At 42.8% G+C, this 21,394-nt stretch overlaps 1 protein-coding gene across 1 annotated transcript in view; it reads right to left on the bottom strand.

Moving 5' to 3' along the window:
* The window catches only part of gmds (GDP-mannose 4,6-dehydratase), a gene marked incomplete at its 5' end in the record, with an annotated part of 150,298 nt that overhangs the window by 84,125 nt on the left and 44,779 nt on the right, over positions 1 to 21,394 (bottom strand). Inside the window, 2 exons of the mRNA XM_083887734.1 lie at positions 15,757 to 15,861; positions 18,641 to 18,833. Of these exons, the coding sequence (XP_083743860.1) occupies positions 15,757 to 15,861; positions 18,641 to 18,833 (298 nt within the window). The remainder of the gene's footprint in view (positions 1 to 15,756; positions 15,862 to 18,640; positions 18,834 to 21,394) is intronic.

Raw genomic sequence — 21,394 nt, 5'->3', positions numbered from 1 at the left:
GATCGACAATAGACACGTGTGCACCTCGACAAGAAAAAGTCGCAAACGCGTAAAGTTCACGACCAACGAGGTTAAAGAAGCTGTGCACGAAAAGGTGATCCTGCTGTCCAGGCTCCCTGCGCTCTCAGATGATGCTCGCATTGAGGAGGACGAGTCACCGGCCCGTTTTTGTGAATGGAATAGGTGAGGGCGGGTCGGTAAGGTGACTATGGAGCGTCGGTCGCTGTCCGTGGTGCTCAAAGGCTGGTTTGTATAACGAGTGTGTGGCCAGTCACCTGTAACGTTAGCCTACATGGTGACAACAGCTGTTCTCTCCAGTGGCTGTGGGTGTCCAAGCGTGTGTGTGCGTGCGTGCGTGCACTGCGAACGAGCTTGCGCTAATGTTTAGGACGGTGGTGGGGGACACAACAATAAGCCGTCTAGACAAATGAAGACGGCACTTCACCCAGTCAAGATCCTGCTCTCTGGTGGACACAACAAGCGCAGGTTCAAAAACCTGAGCCGTCTGGAAAACTCTCCGCTCCGCTTTTTTTTCCCTCTTTTCGCCCCTCATTTTTATTATCGCTGTTCTGATGGTCAATAATGGACATTACAGCCGTGTTTCTGAGCCTAAAACGAAGTAGTACACTGTAGAATAGTTTAAGTAGAAAAAAAAAAACATTGACAAAAAAACGACACGTGGACCCCGACAATCGACTCTCAAAATGTCTGAAATTCCAATCCCTAACACCAACCAATGGCCAGTTTTAGTCTCTGGAGACATAGACAGGGGTGTACTGGATGTACAGTGACATTTGTTTTATCTACCTATTGTTTTTTTCTTGTTTTTTTTAAAGACTGAACAATAAATCATTAGTTGATTGGTAGCTGGAACCCCCAATATCATACATTGGCAATGTCACAAAACCCCAAACAGTGCTGGGTCCACATCCAAGAGAAACTACTAGTTTGCGGGTTAAACACAGGTTGTCAAAACCCTTCAACGCTGAACTGGCTCCTGAAAACTTGGCAGAGGGATAGTGTAGCACAGAACCCCCCCCAAATCAGTAATATAGTCCATTATTTCCCCCAAACACACCTGTAGTCTCCTTGTAAAGCTCACACCTCTGTTTGGAGTGGCTCTGTTCCCTGCCTTGCCTAATTGGTGAGCTGTGGACCAAGTGCATGAGTCTTCTGGACTTCTGGCTGTGGACAAAGCCCACACTGTTACTGGCCAGAGTGTAAATGTGTTTCCTTTACTGGCAGCAACGCCACAAGACAACCACAATGAGGAGGTGGAGGAGGTGGAGGAGGTGAACACATGTTTAACCTTGCCCACATCCAGGCAGAGAGACTAATAAAACCATGGGCCGTGAAAACTGAGCAGGCAGCAAAACCCTTGCCAGAAACAGACTCTCTCTCCCTCGCTCACACTTAAACATGTATTTTGTTTTTTTCTTTCTATCATTTCTTTACACTTATGGACAGGGAAGTGACAGGAAGAACGTAGCATGGACCAGAATATGTGTGTGTGTGTGTGTGTGTGTTAATTATGGTCCAGCCCTTACACACTTAAACTTCAACAAGCCAGAGAGACACTTACCGTCTCTCTGTGTATTTATAAGCATTTACTGACTGAGATTCAACCACAATGTGATTTATTCATCAGTCTTGTGTAACATTTGGTCAAAATGTGTAGTCATAGTTTCGCTGAGTGATGCATTAGCTCTGGAAAAAAAAACTGAGACATTTCAAGTCTGGAATTATGTCAAACGTGTATCAAGTTGATTTTTAGCTGTTGCATTTGCAAAAGTAGAACTACTTTTTTCCTAAGCCGAGTCAACTCTTCAAAACTTTGATCACGTGTCTTTTACCACCACACAAATATGTTCCGAGGACAATTTTTGAACACACACCAGATGAACTTTCTGGTTTGTCATTTTGGCCGATCACACATTATTAATATGCATCCCTCACATGCTTACTAATCACTTCCCCACTCACTTCTATGTCAGATATTCAACATACACATAGATAATGAAGAAAACAAGAACTCCATAAGAAGAAAGGGCAATTCTTATTTAATACTTGTTTTAAACCCCTTGAGTTGTTTCTATTACTCTGATTCACTTTACATGTAGGTCTTAATATATTAGACATAAGCTAACTGAAACTCATAAAGGACACGTTATGTCCATCCTACAGGACTTTACTTTAACATGACAGAAATAACTGAACCATTTCTCTTAAAGGGGAAGTAAGTAGTTTATAGTGCCATCTAGAGGAGAGGCTGAAATTTACAACAAAGACCTGCTGCTCTGCTCACCCCCTCCCTTCCCTGAGCGCTACGGTGTCCGCAGCTGGTCAAATTTCGTCCTCGTCGTCTTTCTCCGTGTCAGCAGATGAGGTTCGTGAGGCGAGGGAGAGGGCGGAGCTACCGCGGCCGTAGCAGACGAAGCGGAGAGAGTGGAGGCGGGACTTCCGCTACAAGTAAAGAGACGCTTGATTTGTTCTCTCGCGTTTGTCCTTACAGGCTCCGGTAGAAACATGGCGTCTCTCTGCTAACAGTGGCTATGCAACCGCGGCCCGCGACTATGTTATTTTACATGACTTTTTGAAACACTACGAAAATGAAACAAAGAATATTATACAGCGACTAGACAATGCAGGAGCACATAATATGTATAAAAAAGTGGATTTTGGGTCATATAAACCCATAAATACTACATATTGTCCCTTTAAACAGATTTTTGAGGGTCACATATTCTCTTCTGTTCAGGTTTTCTGCCCTCTCTCTTCCCATCAGTATCCTCATTGGGCGCCATGTTTATAAACTGCAGACACACACACACACACAATCTATTTAGCGTTGGAACGGTGTGTTCAGCGCCACCCTCCCGTGGAAAACTAGAGAGACTATCAACATGGACCGAGAGGGATAAAAATCGATTTTGTCACTTGCAGTCTGGCATCTCTCCGGCTCTCCACTTGTGTTTGACGCCGGGATGTGTGCAATGATTGGTTGAAGTTTGTCTTTTTCCAGCAGGCTAACCCTGCTAAAGTTAGATCCATAGACTGTAGCCTGTGGGTCGCTGCACCGATGCACGTAAACAGAGGAGTGTAGTTTAATGTCAAAATGTGCATCTGCCACGCAAAATGCGTAGAGGTCGGCAGGTCTGCAAAATTCATACACATTCCAGGATTTAGGTTGATTCTGCAGACCTGTTAGTCAAAGAATAAACACGGTCTACTCTCATGCCATCTCTATCTGTACTGAGTTATGCATAAAATACCAGACTTGCAACAAGCATTGAGTAATAAATGATCCATGAGGAATCTTCCCTGGGTCAGGAGGTGACCAAAATCCACCCAGGCCAAAGACCTGTCAGAATCTGTCATCACCGTCATTGCATAATTCACTTTTCAATTGATTTCTGGAGAACGTCTGCGTAATATCCAAGATAAGGCATGCACTCAGCTCTGCCAACATGGCATCTATTCACACCCGAGTGCTATTCTCATGCTGACTCAACTGACAGAAAGTGCACAAACAAAGAGATGCAAAGAGGGTTAGAATTTGGGCTGCAATGAAGAGTTATTTTGATTAATCCATAAAATATCAGAAAATGTTGATCGCGACGTGTCACCAACTTCAAAATTATGATCTCAAATGCTGTTTTTTTTTGTATACAGACCAAAATGATTATGTTTTAATGATTTCTATGTTATATCAAATACATCAAAAAATAATAGCACTTAAGAATCATAAGTTTTGCAAAAAAACATGTAATTGATTAGAAAACACATTACGAGTGCAAAGGAGTGGGGAAAGAAAGCAAAAGTGTGGAGAAATAGAGGGGAGTAGTTGATACATGTTTTTGCTGAGCTTGAAGGGAACATGTAAGGAAACAAGAAAAAGTCTTTCACTCGAGTACCAAAAACAAAGACAAAATGTCTGTGTGTTTGTGTTACGGTGAAATCAAAACACTGTACTAAGAAAGTTTTACTTGTCCTCCTGTTGGCACGGACTAAAGGAGGTGACAGGGAACCCTCAACTTAAACTACAATTATCACCTCATAAAGCAAGCACTTGTCAACAAAATTATTGGTTGCCATAGTGATCTGGGACAACAAACACAGATTTTGGGGGCTGCAGTGGGAACAAGTAAAGGTAAAACCCTCAATGGCCACGAGTCATGATAAGAGTATATAGTCCAGACAGAGAAAGGGATTCTTGTGGCTACACCTGACAAGGAGGTGGTGGAAGGTGTGGAAGGACATCATTCTGTCATCAGCTCTGCTGTGAGGTGTCAGACTGCATTCCAATGCAGCCTTTCCTCCAAAAAAAGGTGTGTGTGTGTGTGTGTGTGTGTGTGTGTGTGTGTGTGTGTGTGTTCTTGTACTTGCAGCATACTGAGGACCAGTGAGGGTTTTTAACCAACAAAGTGAGGTCATTTTTACGGAGTGAGGACATTTTGGCCGGTCCTCACTTTGTTTTCATTGAAATCACTTCCTTAGGTTGCTATAACATGCTCAATTTGTAAAAAAAAACATTTTGGACGACATAGTATAGTATGACTTTTATGTCAAATTTTGGACCAAAACTTTTTTGTCAAATTTTGGCTTAAATTTTGGACGACAATATTGTATGTATAAAAAAATCAAAAAAGTTTTCCAGCTCTTTTTGCTCTGGGGCTCCACCTGCATACATTTTATGGTACTGCACCCAGTAGTTCTTTGTAGATGTCATTCATGAAGTAGATATTTGTAATTGTGTTGATTTATAAAGTGGAAATGCTGGTCCTCACTTTGTCAGCATCCCAGTCCTCAGTATGCAGCAAGTACAAGAATGTGTGTGTGTGTGTGTGTGTGTACACTGGTACTTGTTGTCTTTTTAGGACCTTTTCAGGACCATTAGTCCTCACGGAGACAAAACAAAAAGTTTAGAAGACTCTTATTATACCCTATTTCTCCAAGTGAATCTAGTTCCCTGGTGTCATAATGAACACGTCTGTGACATGCTTTGGTCAAAATACCTTAAGGATTAAGCACCACAGCAGTTCAATCACTCTGCCAAAACAGTCAGTTTGCAGTGCCTGTCTCTTTAAATGCAAATGAGACACAGGAAACTACATCAGCGTCACTGAGGAGCGTCCAAGAATAGAACAATGTTCGGACTTCAGCTCTCCCGGATACTATTGCCCTCGCCTGCACTCTCTTGTTTTGTGGAGCTCCGTGAGACAACAATTCCTTCAATGGCTCATTGTGACGTAGCAATGAGTGCGGAAGTCAACATCAACATTGCACACACACTGTAGCTGGTATTTTGGCCCAATCCTCCATGCAGCTCTCCTCTAGAGCAGTGATGTTCTGGGGCTGTCGCCGGGCAACACAGACTTTAAAGCGGAACTAGACCGGAAGTTCCTATTATCGCTGTTTTTTTTGGTGTTTATCTGCGTCATTACCTTGTTTATGAAGCCCTGACGGTTCGAAACAAACAGTTCAGCCATTGCTGAGAACGTTGTGTTTTATTGTAATCTCGGGGCTCAACGAGATCACTGAAAATCCCGTAATAGTTACGTAAGCAGCGGTTCTCCTGAACAACCGATCGTCCTGCTCCGGGCACTAGTCCGGGCACATCCGGTTGCGTACATTGAACCGCAGAAGAAGAATAACATCCGTTGTGGAGGTGTTTCACGAGCAACAGTGTCTTCTGACTCTGGGTCTGACTCCGGTTTAAAGTCATAAAAGGGACTGTGGCGGGGAGTCGTGACGAAGCTATTTTTAAACACTGTTAAAACAATGTTTTGATAATGAGGAGCAGTGCATCCGCCGTTCCAGAGGGGGGCGCTGCGCTTCTGAGAACGGATGTGCTGGATAGTACTGGCCAATCACAAGACTGTCTTCTGGGGGTGAAAGTTCACTCTGAAACATCGCGGCTGAAAAACACTGTCAGAAAGGGGATTTCTATCGGCTAGTTTACAGAAACTAGGAGGTTTTTGAACATAAAAACAAGTTAATATATGTAAGTAGACCTCCATAACTAACATTTATGTGCAACAGGACCACTCTATGTGACCTTTAAACTCCCTCCACAGATTTTCTATGGGGTTGAGGTCTGGATACTGGCAAGGCCACTCCAGGACTTCGACATGCTTCTCACGGAGCATTACATTGCGTTACGTTACCCGGGCGGCGTGTTTGGGATCATCGTCGTGCTGGAAGACTCGTCTACGTTTCATCTTCAATGCTCTCTCAGTGATAGAGGGAGGTTTTGGCTCAAAATCTCACGATACATGGCCCCATTCATTCTTTCCTTAACACGGATCAGTCGTCCTGTCGCCTTTGCAGAAAAACAGCCCCAAAGCATGATGTTTCCACCCCCATGCTTCACAGTAGGTAATGGTGTTCTTGGGATGCAACTCAGCATTCTTCTTCCTCCAAACACAACAAGTTGACTTTGTACCAAAAAGTTCTATTTTGGTTTCATCTGACCACATGACATTCTCCCAATCCTCTTGAGATTGTTATGGCTAACAACTAGGCTGCCTCAGGAGCTAGATGTGGTGTGAATCACCCGGCATATATAGGCTTCCTTTTGCTCTGCAGTGTTTTTTTTACTGGGTAATTTCCTTTCCCTTCACAAATGTCAGATTCCGAACCTTCACTGCTGAACAGTGGGAATGCTGTTTATTGGTTGAATGGTCATTCTCAGTTTGTTAGAATGGTAAGAGAAACCAGAAATATGATTGCTGTTAAAGGTGAAGTAAGTAGTTTATAGTGCCATCTAGAGGAGAGGCTGAAATTTACAACAAAGACCTGCTGCTCTGCTCACCCCTTCCCTTCCCTGAGCAATACGGTATCCGCAGCTGGTCAAATGTCGTCCTCTTCGTCTTTCTCCGTGTCAGCAGATGAGGTTCGTGAGGCGAGGGAGAGGGCGGAGCTACCGCGGCCGTAGCAGACGAAGCAGAGAGAGAGGAGGCGGGACTTCTGCTACAAGTAAAGAAACGCTTGATTTGTTCTCTCGCGTTTGTCCTTACAGGCTCCGGTAGAAACATGGTGTCTCGCTGCTAACAGTGGCTATGCAACCGCGGCCCGCGACCATGTTATTTTACATGACTTTTTGAAACACTACGAAAATGAAACAAAAACTATTATAAAGCGACTAGACAATGCAGGAGCACATATTATGTATAAAAAAGTGTATTTTGGGTTATATAAACCCATAAATACTACATATTGTCCCTTTAAAGTGAAAAATTATCATGGATGCAAACATTTAGTTAAATAATAACACTTTCACTGACACTCTCAGAGACTGACATCACAGCATTTTCTGTCATAGGGAGCAGGAAGTGATGTCGGAGCAACCAAAATAGATATTCTCTTCTGTTAGGAAACAGTGATACAGAGGTACAAGTTGTGTGGCATGTAGAGGAATGACAGTGCACTGGTAATACAGGTATACATCTACTATGTTAAGTTTGAGGTGTGGCTGGGAACAGAGGGCTTGTGAAAATAATTTTACTGACATTGTTGTGGCAAAAAAAAATTCAGTGATCCATATATTTGATTTGGCAAAGGTTTTATGTCAGAAGCTCTTCTTGCCCAAATCCCACACTTGACTATCACAATTCCAATTCCTATCTTAACCCTCAAGCTCAACCCTTAATCTTAACTGAGGGTTAACTTGAGGGTTATTTTGTCACTTAGAAATGGGACACCCCTTAAATGCAGATACGTCTTCATACTGTAGGGGGCAGAATAACGCGAAAGCTGCGTCCAGTCTGTCAACTCCAAAAAAGAAGAACGATTATTTATTACGATCCGTTTGTCAGTCAAGTTATTAGGTTGTCAGTTAGTTATAAGATGATACTCATACAAATACCACAACCACGGACATATTCAGCTGACAGTTACCACACACCACGACTTATTGAAAAGTAAACCATAGCAAACGATCGCTTGTCCGCACCGGCCGTCTATTGACAAAAGATCGTAAAATAAAAATAAATGTTACGCAACAATAACGTCAGTAATCCATAATATGGGCCTAAACTAAGATAATACAATGGTTTTCATCATTTTTATATCTCTATTAACAAAGAAAATACTTAATTTGTATCGCACTCGTTTTCGCTGCTTTCGGCGCCATCTTTGTTGGCTGCTGTTGAACTGCTGTGGCGCTTAATCCTTAAGGTAATTTTGACCAAAGCATGTCACAGACATGTTCATTATGACACCAGGGAACTAGATTCACTTGGAGAAATAGGGTATAATAAGAGTCTTTTAAACTGTTTTTTTTTATTCTCCATGAGGACTAATGGTCCTGAAAAGGTCCTAAAAAGACAACAAGTACCAGTCTGCATTCTGGGTAGCCCTCGCTCCCAAGTTTGGTCTCGGAAAATCTCAATATTGAGGGCGATACTGCCCTCAAACTTGCCCCTCAACTTAATTTTTCTGAGAATCGGGACAGAACTTGCACTAGAGGGAGCACACATTTTTGAGATTGAGCAATTGTTAATGCTCAGTTTTTGGAGTTTTGGTGGTGATCAACAATTGATGTCTGTTAATAAATAATAAAGTAATGTACTGATCCTAAACACTCAGCTGAAACATATACAATTTAATAAAAGTATTATTTAAATAAGAGGCTCATCCATGCTTTCATTCAATCTAATTTAGAATATTGTAATATTCACTATATTCAGAGTTAAGCCAAAAAAGATGATGCACACACACAATACCAATGTTGTGTACTTGTGTCATATACACCCAATACCAAAGTGTCCTCATCAGTACGTAGCACTAAAATTTCATATGATCATTAATATCAAAAAGTTCAGTTGTTCCCCTGGTAATCATAATTTTAATTTTATATATTGGCCACATGGTGGTCTTAGTGGTTTGTGCTTTTGCCTTTGCAGCAAGAAGACCCGGGTTCGAGGCCCGGTTTGAACAAAACCCATGCACCGTGTGTGCATGGGTTTTCTCAGGGTTCTTCGCCTTCCTCCCACAGTCCAAAAACATGCACATTTGGGGATTAGGTACATTTCTCACTCTAAATTGGCCATAGGTGTGAATGTGAGAGTGAATGGTTGTTTGTCCCTATGCGTGGCCCTGTGATGGACTGGCGAACTGTCCAGAGTGTACCCTGCCTATGTCAGCTGAGATGGGCGCAGCACCCCCAGAGACCCTCCGATGGAGGATAAAGCGGTAAATAATGGATGGATGGATTGTAATTGCCAATGTTATTGTTTCAACCTAATAATATACACATACTTTTGCTAAATTGCTACACAAATGTAAGTGTATTCTTAATATTATTAGTAGGATCATATGATTATATTAGAAGTTATTATTATTCGTATTAATAATAATATTATTAATACGAATAATACTAATAATAATATGCTAAAATGCTATAAGCACTTTTTATTTGTATTATTATTGTTATTAGTAGTCGTTGTAGTAGTATTCTATAGTTTTAATCTGGACAGGCAGAAACAGAGACTAAAAAAAAAAAATACAATGAAGCTTATTAAAACAGTACATAGTACTCTGCAAAAATGAATATGCCTTGGGAAAATTGAGCAACACAAAGCACCAACTCTGCAAAAACCCTCCTGTGGGTGACAGAATGCAGAGCCAAACACCCCCTCAGTGTGGCCCCAGTAAAAAAACGGGGAAAAAAATGACCAATGTAGCACAAAATGGGCTACACTGGGTTGTGCAAGGCAGCTGTGGGACATCTGGCCACATTATAGCACACTGTTCATGCTTCATAAGCAGCAACAGCCATAACTCTGAGAATAAAAGTGGCGGGGGTAAACCTAGTGGCTTGCTGAAGAAATGCTGACTGTGAAGGAAAGAGGAGTAGGACGTGACATGAAGAAAGTGGGAGAAAGAAAGGGAAATATGTATGTGTGTGTGTGAGAGAGAGAGAGAGAGAGAGAGAGAGAGAGAGAGAGAGAGAGAGAGAGAGAGAGAGAGAGAGAGAGAGAGAGAGAGAGAGAGAGAGTACCAAAATGACTGAGGGCTTGTTAAATTGAGGTCATAATGTCAAAATATCCTGTGTTTAAAAGAAGGGGCAGGAGTCTGGGACGATGAGCACCATAATGATTAGACGAGTGAGGGATGAAAGAGTGAACCTGTGGAGCAAGCATAGACTAAAAGGGCTTAGGTGTCGTCCACACGGAAACGGGTTTAGGTGAAGAAGCATACTTTTTTTTTTTTTGCCAGTCTCCATTTCTACATTAACGTTACTTAGACTTCCTTTTATTGTCATTGCGCAGAAAACACAACAGTGAAAACTGGAAACGAAATGTCGTTGTTTGGCAAGCGGAATAAACACAAGTGTGTTGAACTCGCTACCTGAGGAGGTTAAACTGCTGCTGACCTGAAGTTACCCATGAGTAACTGTGACAATTAGAAGATGCCTGTGTTTAGCTAATCTATCACCAAGAAGCACCCACAAAGACCCTCATTTTAAAAAAAGAAAAGAAAAAATAGACGTGGTTACAATTTGCCAAAGAACACGTCGACTGGCCTAAAAAGAAATGGAGAAACATTTTGTGGACTGTAACTGAAAAGTAACTGTTTCTGAGTCTGCGGAACCTCCTGCAAGACGCCAGGAGGGAGAACAGTCGACGGTGTGGGTGGGTGTGGTCGGTGAGGATCTGGTGAGCTCTGGTTAGGCAGCACGAGTGTGCAATGTCCTGGATGAGGAGGGCGGGGGGGTGGTGGGGGAGTGGAGTCCCAATGATATTCTCAGCTGTCCTAACCACACTCTACAGAGACTTCCAGTCTGAAGGCCACATTATACTTCTCCGACTGCGTATGCGTTATCCGTCTGCGTCACCACGGAGACGCCTCGAGCATTTATACTTCTGCGTCGTCGTGACGGACACTCGCTGCAATTTCCCGCCCGATCAGTAGGGGTCGCTACGCAAGGTTGTTGTGCTTCTGGCTACAGTGAGCAATGGCGTCCGAGAAAGAAAGAGAGAGAAAGACTGTTGTTGTTGAAAAAGTGGCCGTTTCTCACTTTTCTGTGTCACGGAACGCAGTTTTAAGATAATTTGAGGCGAGAAATTGGCCATTTAGGGTCTAAACATGTGCTGTGTGTGTTAAGATATGACGTATTTATAGTTCGGCAGCGGCGTTATCGGCGGGGATCAGCTCCGCCTCTGTCAGGACGCCCGGAGCGCACTGAGAGCCGGCACAGAGCAGCTTAGCTCGGCCTGTCCTGAGGACCAATCGCAGCTCTTGCCGTCTCCGTAGTCCCTTGACGGAGTGACGGACACTTAAAAAATATTTCGTGCAGACGGAGACGACGCAGAGGCTCTTCGACAGTCTCTGCGTCGACGCAGAGTCTCTACGTAGCCGACGCAGAGCACTTTACGCAGAAGTATAAATTGGGCTTGAGGCCTTGCAGCTCCCAGACCAGACAGGCACAGGTGTGTCGCCAGACGGCTCAGGTTTTTCGAACCTGCGCTTGTTGTGTCCACCAGAGAGCAGGATCTTGACTGGGTGAGATGCTGTCTTCATTTGTGTAGACGGCTTATTGTTGTGTCACCCACAGCCACTGGAGAGAACAGCTGTTGTCACCATGTAGGCTAACGTTACAGGTGACTGGCCACACACTCATCCTGCAAAGCAGCCTTTGAGCACCACGGACAGCGGCCGAAGCTCCATAGTCACCTTACTGACCCGCCCTCACGTATTCTATTCACAAAAACAGGCCGGTGACTCGTCCTCCTCAATGTGCGCACCATCATCTGAGAGCGCAGGGAGCCTGGACAGCAGAATCACCTTTTCGTGCACAGCTTCTTTAACCTCGTTGGCCGTGAACTTCACGTGTTTGTGACACTTCGACTTTTTTTAAATTTTATTTTATTTGTCGAGGTGCGCACGTGTCGATTGTCGAATCGATTTGTCGACAAAAAAGTCCCATCCTTACTTGTAAGTGTCCGGTAGTGCTTTGGTGTCTCGGTGCTAGGGCTGAAAAGCATATCATGGAAACTACTTCATATTGATTGATATTGATAATTATTGATATTTTTTCATGACTTGTGACTTATTTAAAATGAATAATAATAACAATAATAATAAAAAAATATATTTTTAACACTTTTATTCTATTTATTCTCCTGCGTAAAGTGCTCTACGTAGCCTACGCAGAGTCCTCTGCGTAGGCTACGCAGAGTCCTCTGCGTCGACGCAGAACCTGTCGAAGAGTCTCTGCGTCGTCTCCGGGAGCACGGAATATGTTTTAAGTGTCCGTCACTCCGTCAAGGGACAACGGAGATGGCAAGAGCTGCGATTGGTCCTCAGGACAGGCCGAGCTAAGCTGCTCTGTGCCGGCTCACAGTGAGCAGCGAGCGTCCACAGAGGGCGGAGCTGAACACCGCCGAATTCGTCGCTGCCGAACTATAAATACGTCATATCTTAACACACACAGCACATGTTTAGACTCTAAATGGCCAATTTCTCGCCTCAAATTATCTTAAAACTGTGTTCCGGGACATAGAAAAGTGACAAACGGCCACTGTTTCAACAACAACAGTCTTTCTCCCTCGGACGCCATTGCTCACTGTAGCCAAAAGCACAACAACCTTGCGCAGCGACCCCTACTGATCGGGCGGGAAATTGCAGCGTCTATCCGTCACCACGACGCAGAAGTATAAAGGCTCGAGTCGTCTACGTGGTGACGCAGACGGATAACGCATTACGCAGTCGGAGAAGTATAATGTGGCCTTAAGGATCTCCTCGCTTTCAGCGCTGATTCTCGCTGCTGCTCACATGCTGTTGTTGTTGTGAATGAGACACAGGAAGAGGACAGCGCAACAAAACATGACTGGTCAGTGATTGGCTGTTTGACTGCCACTCCAGAGACTCTGAACACTCTACAGGCTGCAAGCATGGAAGCAACTTGGTTTCATCTATTTCTCTAGTGCTTTTCTCTGTTTGTTTGTTTTTAATAAAGTTGGGTGACTTTATCGAACTTCCTATTGAAGGTTCTATAGCGACACATATCGTTATCATATTATCGTCCGGCGCTACTTGGTTATACAGCTCAAGTTTGCAAACCTAGCGTGGCTTCAGACAAGGTTCTCAGCTCGTAGTTTGTGACTTGAAAGCGGCAGATAAACCATTTCCCCTGCTGGGACAGGCTTGCTAGCGTCAAGGTTGGCCAACCTTTTCTCACGATGTCCAGCTTTGCTTGAAAATTGCCTCTTGAAAAAATGGTTTTGAAAGTATATCTGCAATCAAATCAATCTCTTCTCCTCCGTCATTGTGTGTTCAATCAGAGGATATGAAAAAGCCCACATGATTGCGGGCCTGCTAGATGGCACCGGTGTTGCCAAATCAAATCTGATTGGTTAAATATTGTTTCATTGGCACTGAAACACGGTGGATTCTGACGGCCTCAAGGCAGAAGAGGGTATGGAATGAAGAGAATAGACTATTGGTAATAATTAAAGGTCACATAGAGTTGTCCTGTTGCACATATATGTTAGTTATGGAGGTCTATTTACATATATTAACTTGTTTTTATGGTCAAAAACCTCCTAGTTGCTGTAAACTAGCCGATAGAAATCCTCTTTTCTGACAGTGTTTTTCTGCTGCGAGATTTCAGAGTGAACTTTCACCCCCAGAAGACAGAGTCTTGTGATTGGCCAGTACTATCCAGCACATCCGTTCTCAGAAGCGCAGCGCCCCCCTCTGGAACGGCGGATGCACTGCTCCTCATTATCAAAACATTGTTTTAACAATGTTTAAAAATAGCTTCGTCACGACTCCCCGCCGCAGTCCCATTTATGACTTTAAACCGGAGTCAGACCCAGAGTCAGAAGACACTGTCGCTCGTGAAACACCTCCACAACGGACGTTATTCTTCTTCTGCGGTTCAATGTACGTAACCGGATGTGCCCGGACTAGTGCCCGGAGCAGGACTATCGGTTGTTCAGGAGAACCGCTGCTTACGTAACTATTACGGGATTTTCAGTGATCTCGTTGAGCTCCGAGATTACAATAAAACACAACGTTCTCAGCAATGGCTGAACTGTTTGTTTCGAACCGTCAGGCTTCATAAACAAGGTAATGACGCAGATACACACCAAAAAAAACAGCGAACTTCAGGTCTAGTTCCGCTTTAATACATGTTCCTGACAAGAAATATATTATAAAAATATATCAACATCCAAGTCAGTGATTCTGCTAATGTTTAGGCCAGCAGATAATGCGTTGCTGGCCCTGACCACACACTGGTTTACATGTGAATGCTGGCTGTAACCCAAATGTGGGGTTTAGTTACACTATAAATGAGCAGTTGTGTCTATAATTTCAAGTTTTAACAAAGACCAGTCGACCGAACTCCTTCATCTTCTCACTTGTCTGCATCACATATAAGATCCCAGCTCGACGACAAGTCATCTACCGTCACTCTCAATGCTGACCGTGCTTCTCTGCTGAACAGGCTGTAAACAAAGCCAGTTGCCACACCTATCGATCCGTGGTAACCCATTAGGGTTTTACTGGCTGACCCATGACCTTGGCTGAGGTCGTGGCCTGGGCCTTAATTAGGGGCAAAATCATAAACACCTGGGCAGCTGACCTGGGTGCAGCGCCGGGGCTGCAGTCATGTGGTATTCATTTTGGAACATGGTGGTGTGCAAATCGGGTTAAACCAGCATCTACGACCCTCAGGGCTCAGAGCACATATTAAAAATGTTACCACATCCCACTCACGCCGTCATAATATTTGTGAGTGTGTGTGAGTAGGTTGTGAGAAACCTGGCTCCACCGGTGAAAATGACTTTATTGAGAGCATGTAACTGAATACACAAATCAACATCTTATGACACATTGTGATTCATGGCACTATGTGACCTTGTGACATATTAAGGTTTGCCTTGTAGCCTAAATTTGGGCTTGACAATACCTGACATTTTACTTGTGTTATGCTGCTACATACAGAAAATCCTGTCTTAGATGTGTCACAACTTTAAGATTAAGATTTTCTTATATCTTATCATATGATGTTTCACTGGTGTGCGACATGTGCTTTTTCCAGAATTCTTGTCTCTGAATTCTGAGATTTAAGTCAGAATCTGAATTCTAGATTCAGTCTCAGACTGAATATAAATAAAATAATAAATATTATTTATTTACTAAGGTTTAGAACTAAAAAAAAAAGGTTTTAGTTGGAACTATCTCAATGTTTCCCACTGGAAACTGAAGTTTGTGTCATTTTGTAAACTACTTACTCGAGGCCTCAAAGTCCATATACAAAGTTAGCAATGTCTGTTTTGTTTCTCTACTGCCTCCATCAACAATTTGTTTGAAAACCTTTCAGTGAGATGTGGTGACATAAACCTACCAAACAATCACAATCAAGTGAGAGGAGGCGGGTTACAAATATCAGTTTACAGTCAGAAAAAGCAGCTAATGAGGACATAAGTTGTTATTAACATGTTATTATAGACTTAAGCAGGTTTAGATTTTTTTAGCTGAGCCATTTGTTAAGCAGAAGTTTCCCTGCTGGCAGCCATGTTTTCATTGAGGGACAAGAGTTTTTTAACTCGGGTTGATTCCAGGACCACCACAGTGTAGTCAGCACTGACAATGTTTCACTACCACTTATGACCGCACTTGAAAACCTCAACTATCAACTTAAAAGTTCAGTAGTCTTCTTGTCTACTGATGCTGCAACACCACAACTAATTAGAAAATAAAATGTGAGTTTTGCTGTTGTATGTCATGCAGTGAGCTCACCTCTTCTTGGGCTCTCGTGGTTGAACAGGATTCCGTTAACAGCAAACATGTTGTAGGCCTCTCGGAAGTTCACCACAATCCAGTAGGCATAAAGCTTTGCTGCGCCTGGGATGAGAGATGGAGGAAGAAATGAGCAAAAGAAAAATGGATATACATCCATACAATCAAAGCTTTGCAAACACTTTTCAGATCTTACATTTTTCTACATAACAATTTATTCAAACAACAAACTGAACCTTCACACAGCCATTAAAGCATCAGCATTGGTCTAGTCTTTGGGAAAAGTAACATTATTTTAATATAGTGTTGTTGGGGCCTTGGCTTACAGTGGTCTGTAACATACATTATCTCCTTTTTCAACAAAGGACTGTTCTAAAAGACTCCTCCCCTGCAACTATGTGTGGATTACTGACAGAGCAGAATCCTCCCGTCTCATTGGCCACCGCTGCTGGATGCCATTCCTCCTGTTTTCCGTTTACTGCGCCTCTATTCAATGAAGGCCCGCCCTACTCTGCCTGTGACTGGCTGGCAGCCCACCCTACTCTGCATCGATTGGCTGACTAGTACTGGCCAATCAGAGACAGGCAAGATATCCCTTTCACCGAGTAGAAACTATAGAAACACCGTCAGAAAAGAGTAGCCGGTCAAATTGTAAATCTCTGCCAAAACTGAATAAAACCCAAGGTTGGTTCCGGCTCTGGGTCTGGAAGGGACAGAGTTTCTGTCCGGACCCGGACTGCAGTCTGCCGATTAGTGACCTATGGCCTACAGCCTCTTGTGCGTTTTCCTGTGTGAGATTGGTGGCCATTTTGTAAGTGGTGCTATCTTGTGTGTAGGCAGCCTATAGTGCTACTAAAACATCTGACTGTGGAGCTCTGTGTCCATTACTGACCCAACCATGGGCTCATCCATCTGGTCCACCAAGAGTTACTCTGATTTCATCTGTCCATAAAAGCTTTGAAAAATCTTCCTTCAGATATTCCTTGGCCCAGTCTTATGAGTCTTGTTCAGTGGTGGTCATGTTTCAGTTACCTTCCCTTGGCCATGTCTCTGAGCATTGTACACCAGGTACTTCTGGACACTTCAGCTAGGGTTGCACTGCTGCAATATCACGGCACTGGAGGTTAATGTGTTCCTGGGAACTTCATATTTAATTAATTTAAAGTCTTAAGCTTTTAACCTCTTCTTCCCTGACCCTCTTTTTGGGGTACCTGCTCGAAAATGACATGCCCAAATAAAGAAAAAAAACTGAAGCGGAGCAAAAGTACAGAAATTCTAGTAAAGAGATGCCTCGGCATTCTCCAATGTGGCACAGTTTGGCACCAACTGTGCCTCTTAGTGTTGGGATAAAAACTGATTTCTAATATTTTTACATGTTAAATATCATAGACCCTAAATTAGAGCGTTAGACTTTTGTGGATTTGGGTTTATAGAGGCTTTAAGATATCGAAACCGTACCGTTACCGTGGCCCAAACACCACGATGCATACCGAACCATTGGAAAACTGTACCGTTTGCATTCCTAGTAGAAAGTCTCAAAAAAGCAACAAGGAATATTAACAGCTAGTCCTACATAACAGATCTGATCGTCTCTATCTGTGTATCACTTTCGTTTTGCAGCGCGGGGAATGTTGCTGGGCGACATGAGATCTAATCAACGCTGCAATGAGAAAGTCACGTGGAGCTCTTAGACGATCAGCAGTGTGTGAACTCATTTGATATTGATTTATATGTAAAAGATACACATCACACCTGACAGAGGTGGATACAGTGATGTTGAACCAGAGTACCAGACTCGTCCTAACAGACCAAAAGCAGACTTGTCCATTAAGAACTCAGTTTTGTTTTTTTGTTTTTCCCTAATTTTTTCATTTTCATTTATTTTCTCTCTCCTCCCTCCTTCTACGATGAGGGGACTACCTAAGTGAATGAAAGGAGGTGCGCACTGATTAACTCGTAGGTCAGGACATACACTGGAGGTGAAGGGAGGCCTCCATGTCAAACTCTGCCTCCACCTTCCCTAATCTAATTAATAAAGGAACAGCCCGCCCCACGATGGTATGTGCCTCCCATGCAGCCTCAGTGTGAGTGCTGACAGATGGGGAAAGTGTCAGTGAGGAGAGCATTCAGTCAACAAAGTACATTACAGAAACCCAATCACTCCCACACGTGTATGGTGTGTGTGTGTGTGTGTGTGTACCTGGTATTCCTTACGTTGTGGGGACCTAATTCACGTTACGGGGTTAGACGTAACCTCGGCCTAACTTTAAAACAGGTCTTCACCTTAAAATTTATTAATTCACGTTACGGGGACTTGATTTTTGTCCCAATAAGGACAAGTCCCCATAACGTGAATGACTACATTTTAAGGTGAAGACAATGTTTTAAAGTTAAGCCGAGGTTAGAACGAGGCTATGGTCAGGGTTAGGCCAGTAGTAATTAGAGTTAAAGTTTGGAGCAAGTGTCCAGGATATGAATCAAGTCAATGCAATGTCCTCTGAAGTCATGGAAACCAGTGTGTGTGTGTGTGTGTGTGTGTGTGTGTGTGTGTGTGTGTGTGTGTGTGTGTGTGTGTGTGCGGAACACGAGTGCTGAGTGCTGTGGATATAAAGGTGTCTTTGTTAAAACGAGAGCCACTCAAGCCCTCAGTCAGACGTTTGGCCTCGGGGTGTGTGGAGAACTCAAACACTGCATGAGCAATAATGACCCGCTTTCTTCACTCACACATATTTTCACAAATGTGCAGGGGGTAGTTGCTGAGTTATCATAAGAATCTGTGTATTTGCCCTTATATAGCCGTACGCATTTGTCTGACAAATTGTGTTAAACAGAGAGTAAATGTGAGTTTCCACATGGATCCACATAACACATTTGTGTGCATTACCATAAGGCGAGCGAGGGTAGAAGGGAGTAGTTTCTTTCTGAGGGATCTCCTGGACTTTTCCATACAGCTCACTGGTGGAGGCTTGGTAGAATTTCACAGAGTTGGTCAGACCACAAGTCTTGATAGCATCCAACAGACGAAGTGTACCCACTCCGTCCACATTAGCGGTATACTCAGCCAAGTCAAAGGAGATCTAAGAAAGCAAGAGACAGGAGAGGAAACAATTTGAGAAAATGTTCAGGGATCTTCATTGCAACAGCTGCTTATAGACCTTATTATCAGCAGAACCATGAGTAGACATCAGCATCTGTGCGAGGAACCTCGGGTTTGGCATTTCATACCCAGGCCTTTTGTTTTTTATTATTAGTGCCCGAGCACAAAACATGCCAGGGCCAAGGGCTCGTGCTCCTGGCACAAATTTTTGGGGGAATTTTTGAAATGCTAAGTTTTGTATTTTTTGTGTCTAAGTCGCACAACCAAACGTTTTCATGATTACAAACAAATTTCTAATGTACTTCCATTAGCTGTGCCCACCCAGAAGTTGGCCATTTTGGAAAAACTAGTCTATGCATTTGAAGTAACTCCTCCTAGCACGTTTGAGCTACCCCTGCCAAACTTAGTACATATGTTATAGACAAGTTAACGATTAAACATCTTTAAAATATTTTCTCTACCCTCAAAAGGCGTGGCCTGAGTGGTCCAACAAATTTGACCTTAAATTTCACATTAAATGTTTTTTTGGTCTAAGACACAAATAGTTGTTCCAATTTTAACTAAACTTGGTACAGTTATTGCTCTCATGAGTCCAAACAAATGTACTTCCATTAGCTCCGCTCACCCAGAAGTCGTCCATTTTGGAAAAACTAGTCTATGCATTTGAAGTAACTCCTCCTAGCACGTTTGAGCTAGATGCACCAAACTTAGCACATGTGTTCTAGACGTTATTGATTTAACATTTTAAAAACATTTTCTCTAACTCAAAAAGCGTGTTTTTTTTCTTTTTTTTTTTCAGTTTGGAATACTGATTATTAATTTTATTTATGAGTCAAAAAAATGCATTTCAGTTAATGCATTTTAATTTTCAAATTTGACATTTCAAATGGGATTTTGTTACCTTTTTGCTGGAGGACGTTTTAAAAATGAAATCTTAAATGTCATTTTCTTTATCATTTTAATGAAGTCACAGAATGAGCAGTCTTGAATTTGAAAATGAAAATGCATTTTGAAATATTGATTATTAATTGTATTTATGAGTCACAAAATGCAGCTCCATTTTGAAAATGAAAAAGCATTTCTGTTAGGGCTGCATTTTTTGTTTTATTATTACTTTTTTTTTAAGGTGAATTTCATTAGAAGGAAAGTACCAAGTCTAATAGGGGTGTTTTAGAGCACCCGTGTTTCACAGGTCACAGCCTGTCTTCAGAGAACACCCCCCTTGTTTTCCACTATTTTGGTTTAGTCCAGCCCAGTGGGTTGTTGCAGTGTTGTAACCAGTGATAACGCTATGGTTAGACAGTGAGTGTTGTAACCAGTGATAACGTTATGGTCAGACAGCCAGTGTTGTAACCAGTGATAACGCTACGGTCAGACAGCGAGTGTTGTAACCAGTGATAACGTTATGGTCATACAGCCAGTGTTGTAACCAGTGATAACGCTACGGTCAGACAGCGAGTGTTGTAACCAGTGATAACGCTACGGTCAGACAGCGAGTGTTGTAACCAGTGATAACGCTACGGTCAGACAGCGAGTGTTGTAACCAGTGATAACGTTATGGTCAGACAGCCAGTGTTATAACCAGTGATAACATTATGGTCAGACAGCCAGTGTTGTAACCAGTGATAACGTTATGGTCAGACAGCCAGTGTTGTAACCAGTGATAACGTTATGGTCACACAGCCAGTGTTGTAACCAGTGATAACACTACGGTCAGACAGCGAGTGTTGTAACCAGTGATAACGCTATGGTCAGACAGTGAGTGTTGTAACCAGTGATAACGTTATGGTCAGACAGTGAGTGTTGTAACCAGTGATAACGTTATGGTCAGACAGCCAGTGTTGTAACCAGTGATAACGTTATGGTCAGACAGCCAGTGTTGTAACCAGTGATAACACTACGGTCAGACAGCGAGTGTTGTAACCAGTGATAACGCTATGGTCAGACAGCCAGTGTTGTAACCAGTGATAACCTTATGGTCAGACAGTGAGTGTTGTAACCAGTGATAACGTTATGGTCAGACAGCCAGTGTTGTAACCTGTGATAGTGTCTATGGAACACGGCCAAAGTTCCATTGTGGACATTGCCTGATAATGACAAATTCGAGTTATGTTGCCAACTAACAGACAGAAAGACAAATAGTTAGACAAACAAACTCTGGCGAAAACATAACCTCCTTGGCGGAGGTAACAAAATAACTCGTCAATAACAAATCTATTGATCACACCAAGTATCTAATGACGGAGCTGTCTGAGCCAGTGGATCATTTCATCAGAACAGTCCTGTACTAACAAGTACAGGAGTATGCAAGTACGGACAGGTATGGATATTGAGAAACGGCCATTGTGAGAGCTGTAAAGACCCTAAAACAAGGGTTAGTGACTTCAGCAACAACCTCCAGAGAGCAAGAGTGAAGGTATGAACAAGGACTTGGATCCAATTGTACGACCCGGGAGTGAAAATAAACTTCTAAAGATCTTATTTTGCAACAACAACAAAAAAAAAACATTCCTAAGATGGAAAAACTACAAAAAAAACAAA

Source organism: Microchirus variegatus (genome assembly GCF_963457635.1).
Source record: "Microchirus variegatus genome assembly, chromosome: 4".
Classification (NCBI taxonomy): domain Eukaryota; kingdom Metazoa; phylum Chordata; class Actinopteri; order Pleuronectiformes; family Soleidae; genus Microchirus; species Microchirus variegatus.
Note: the sequence above shows the minus strand (reverse complement) of the source record. Positions and strands in the feature narration are given on the sequence as shown.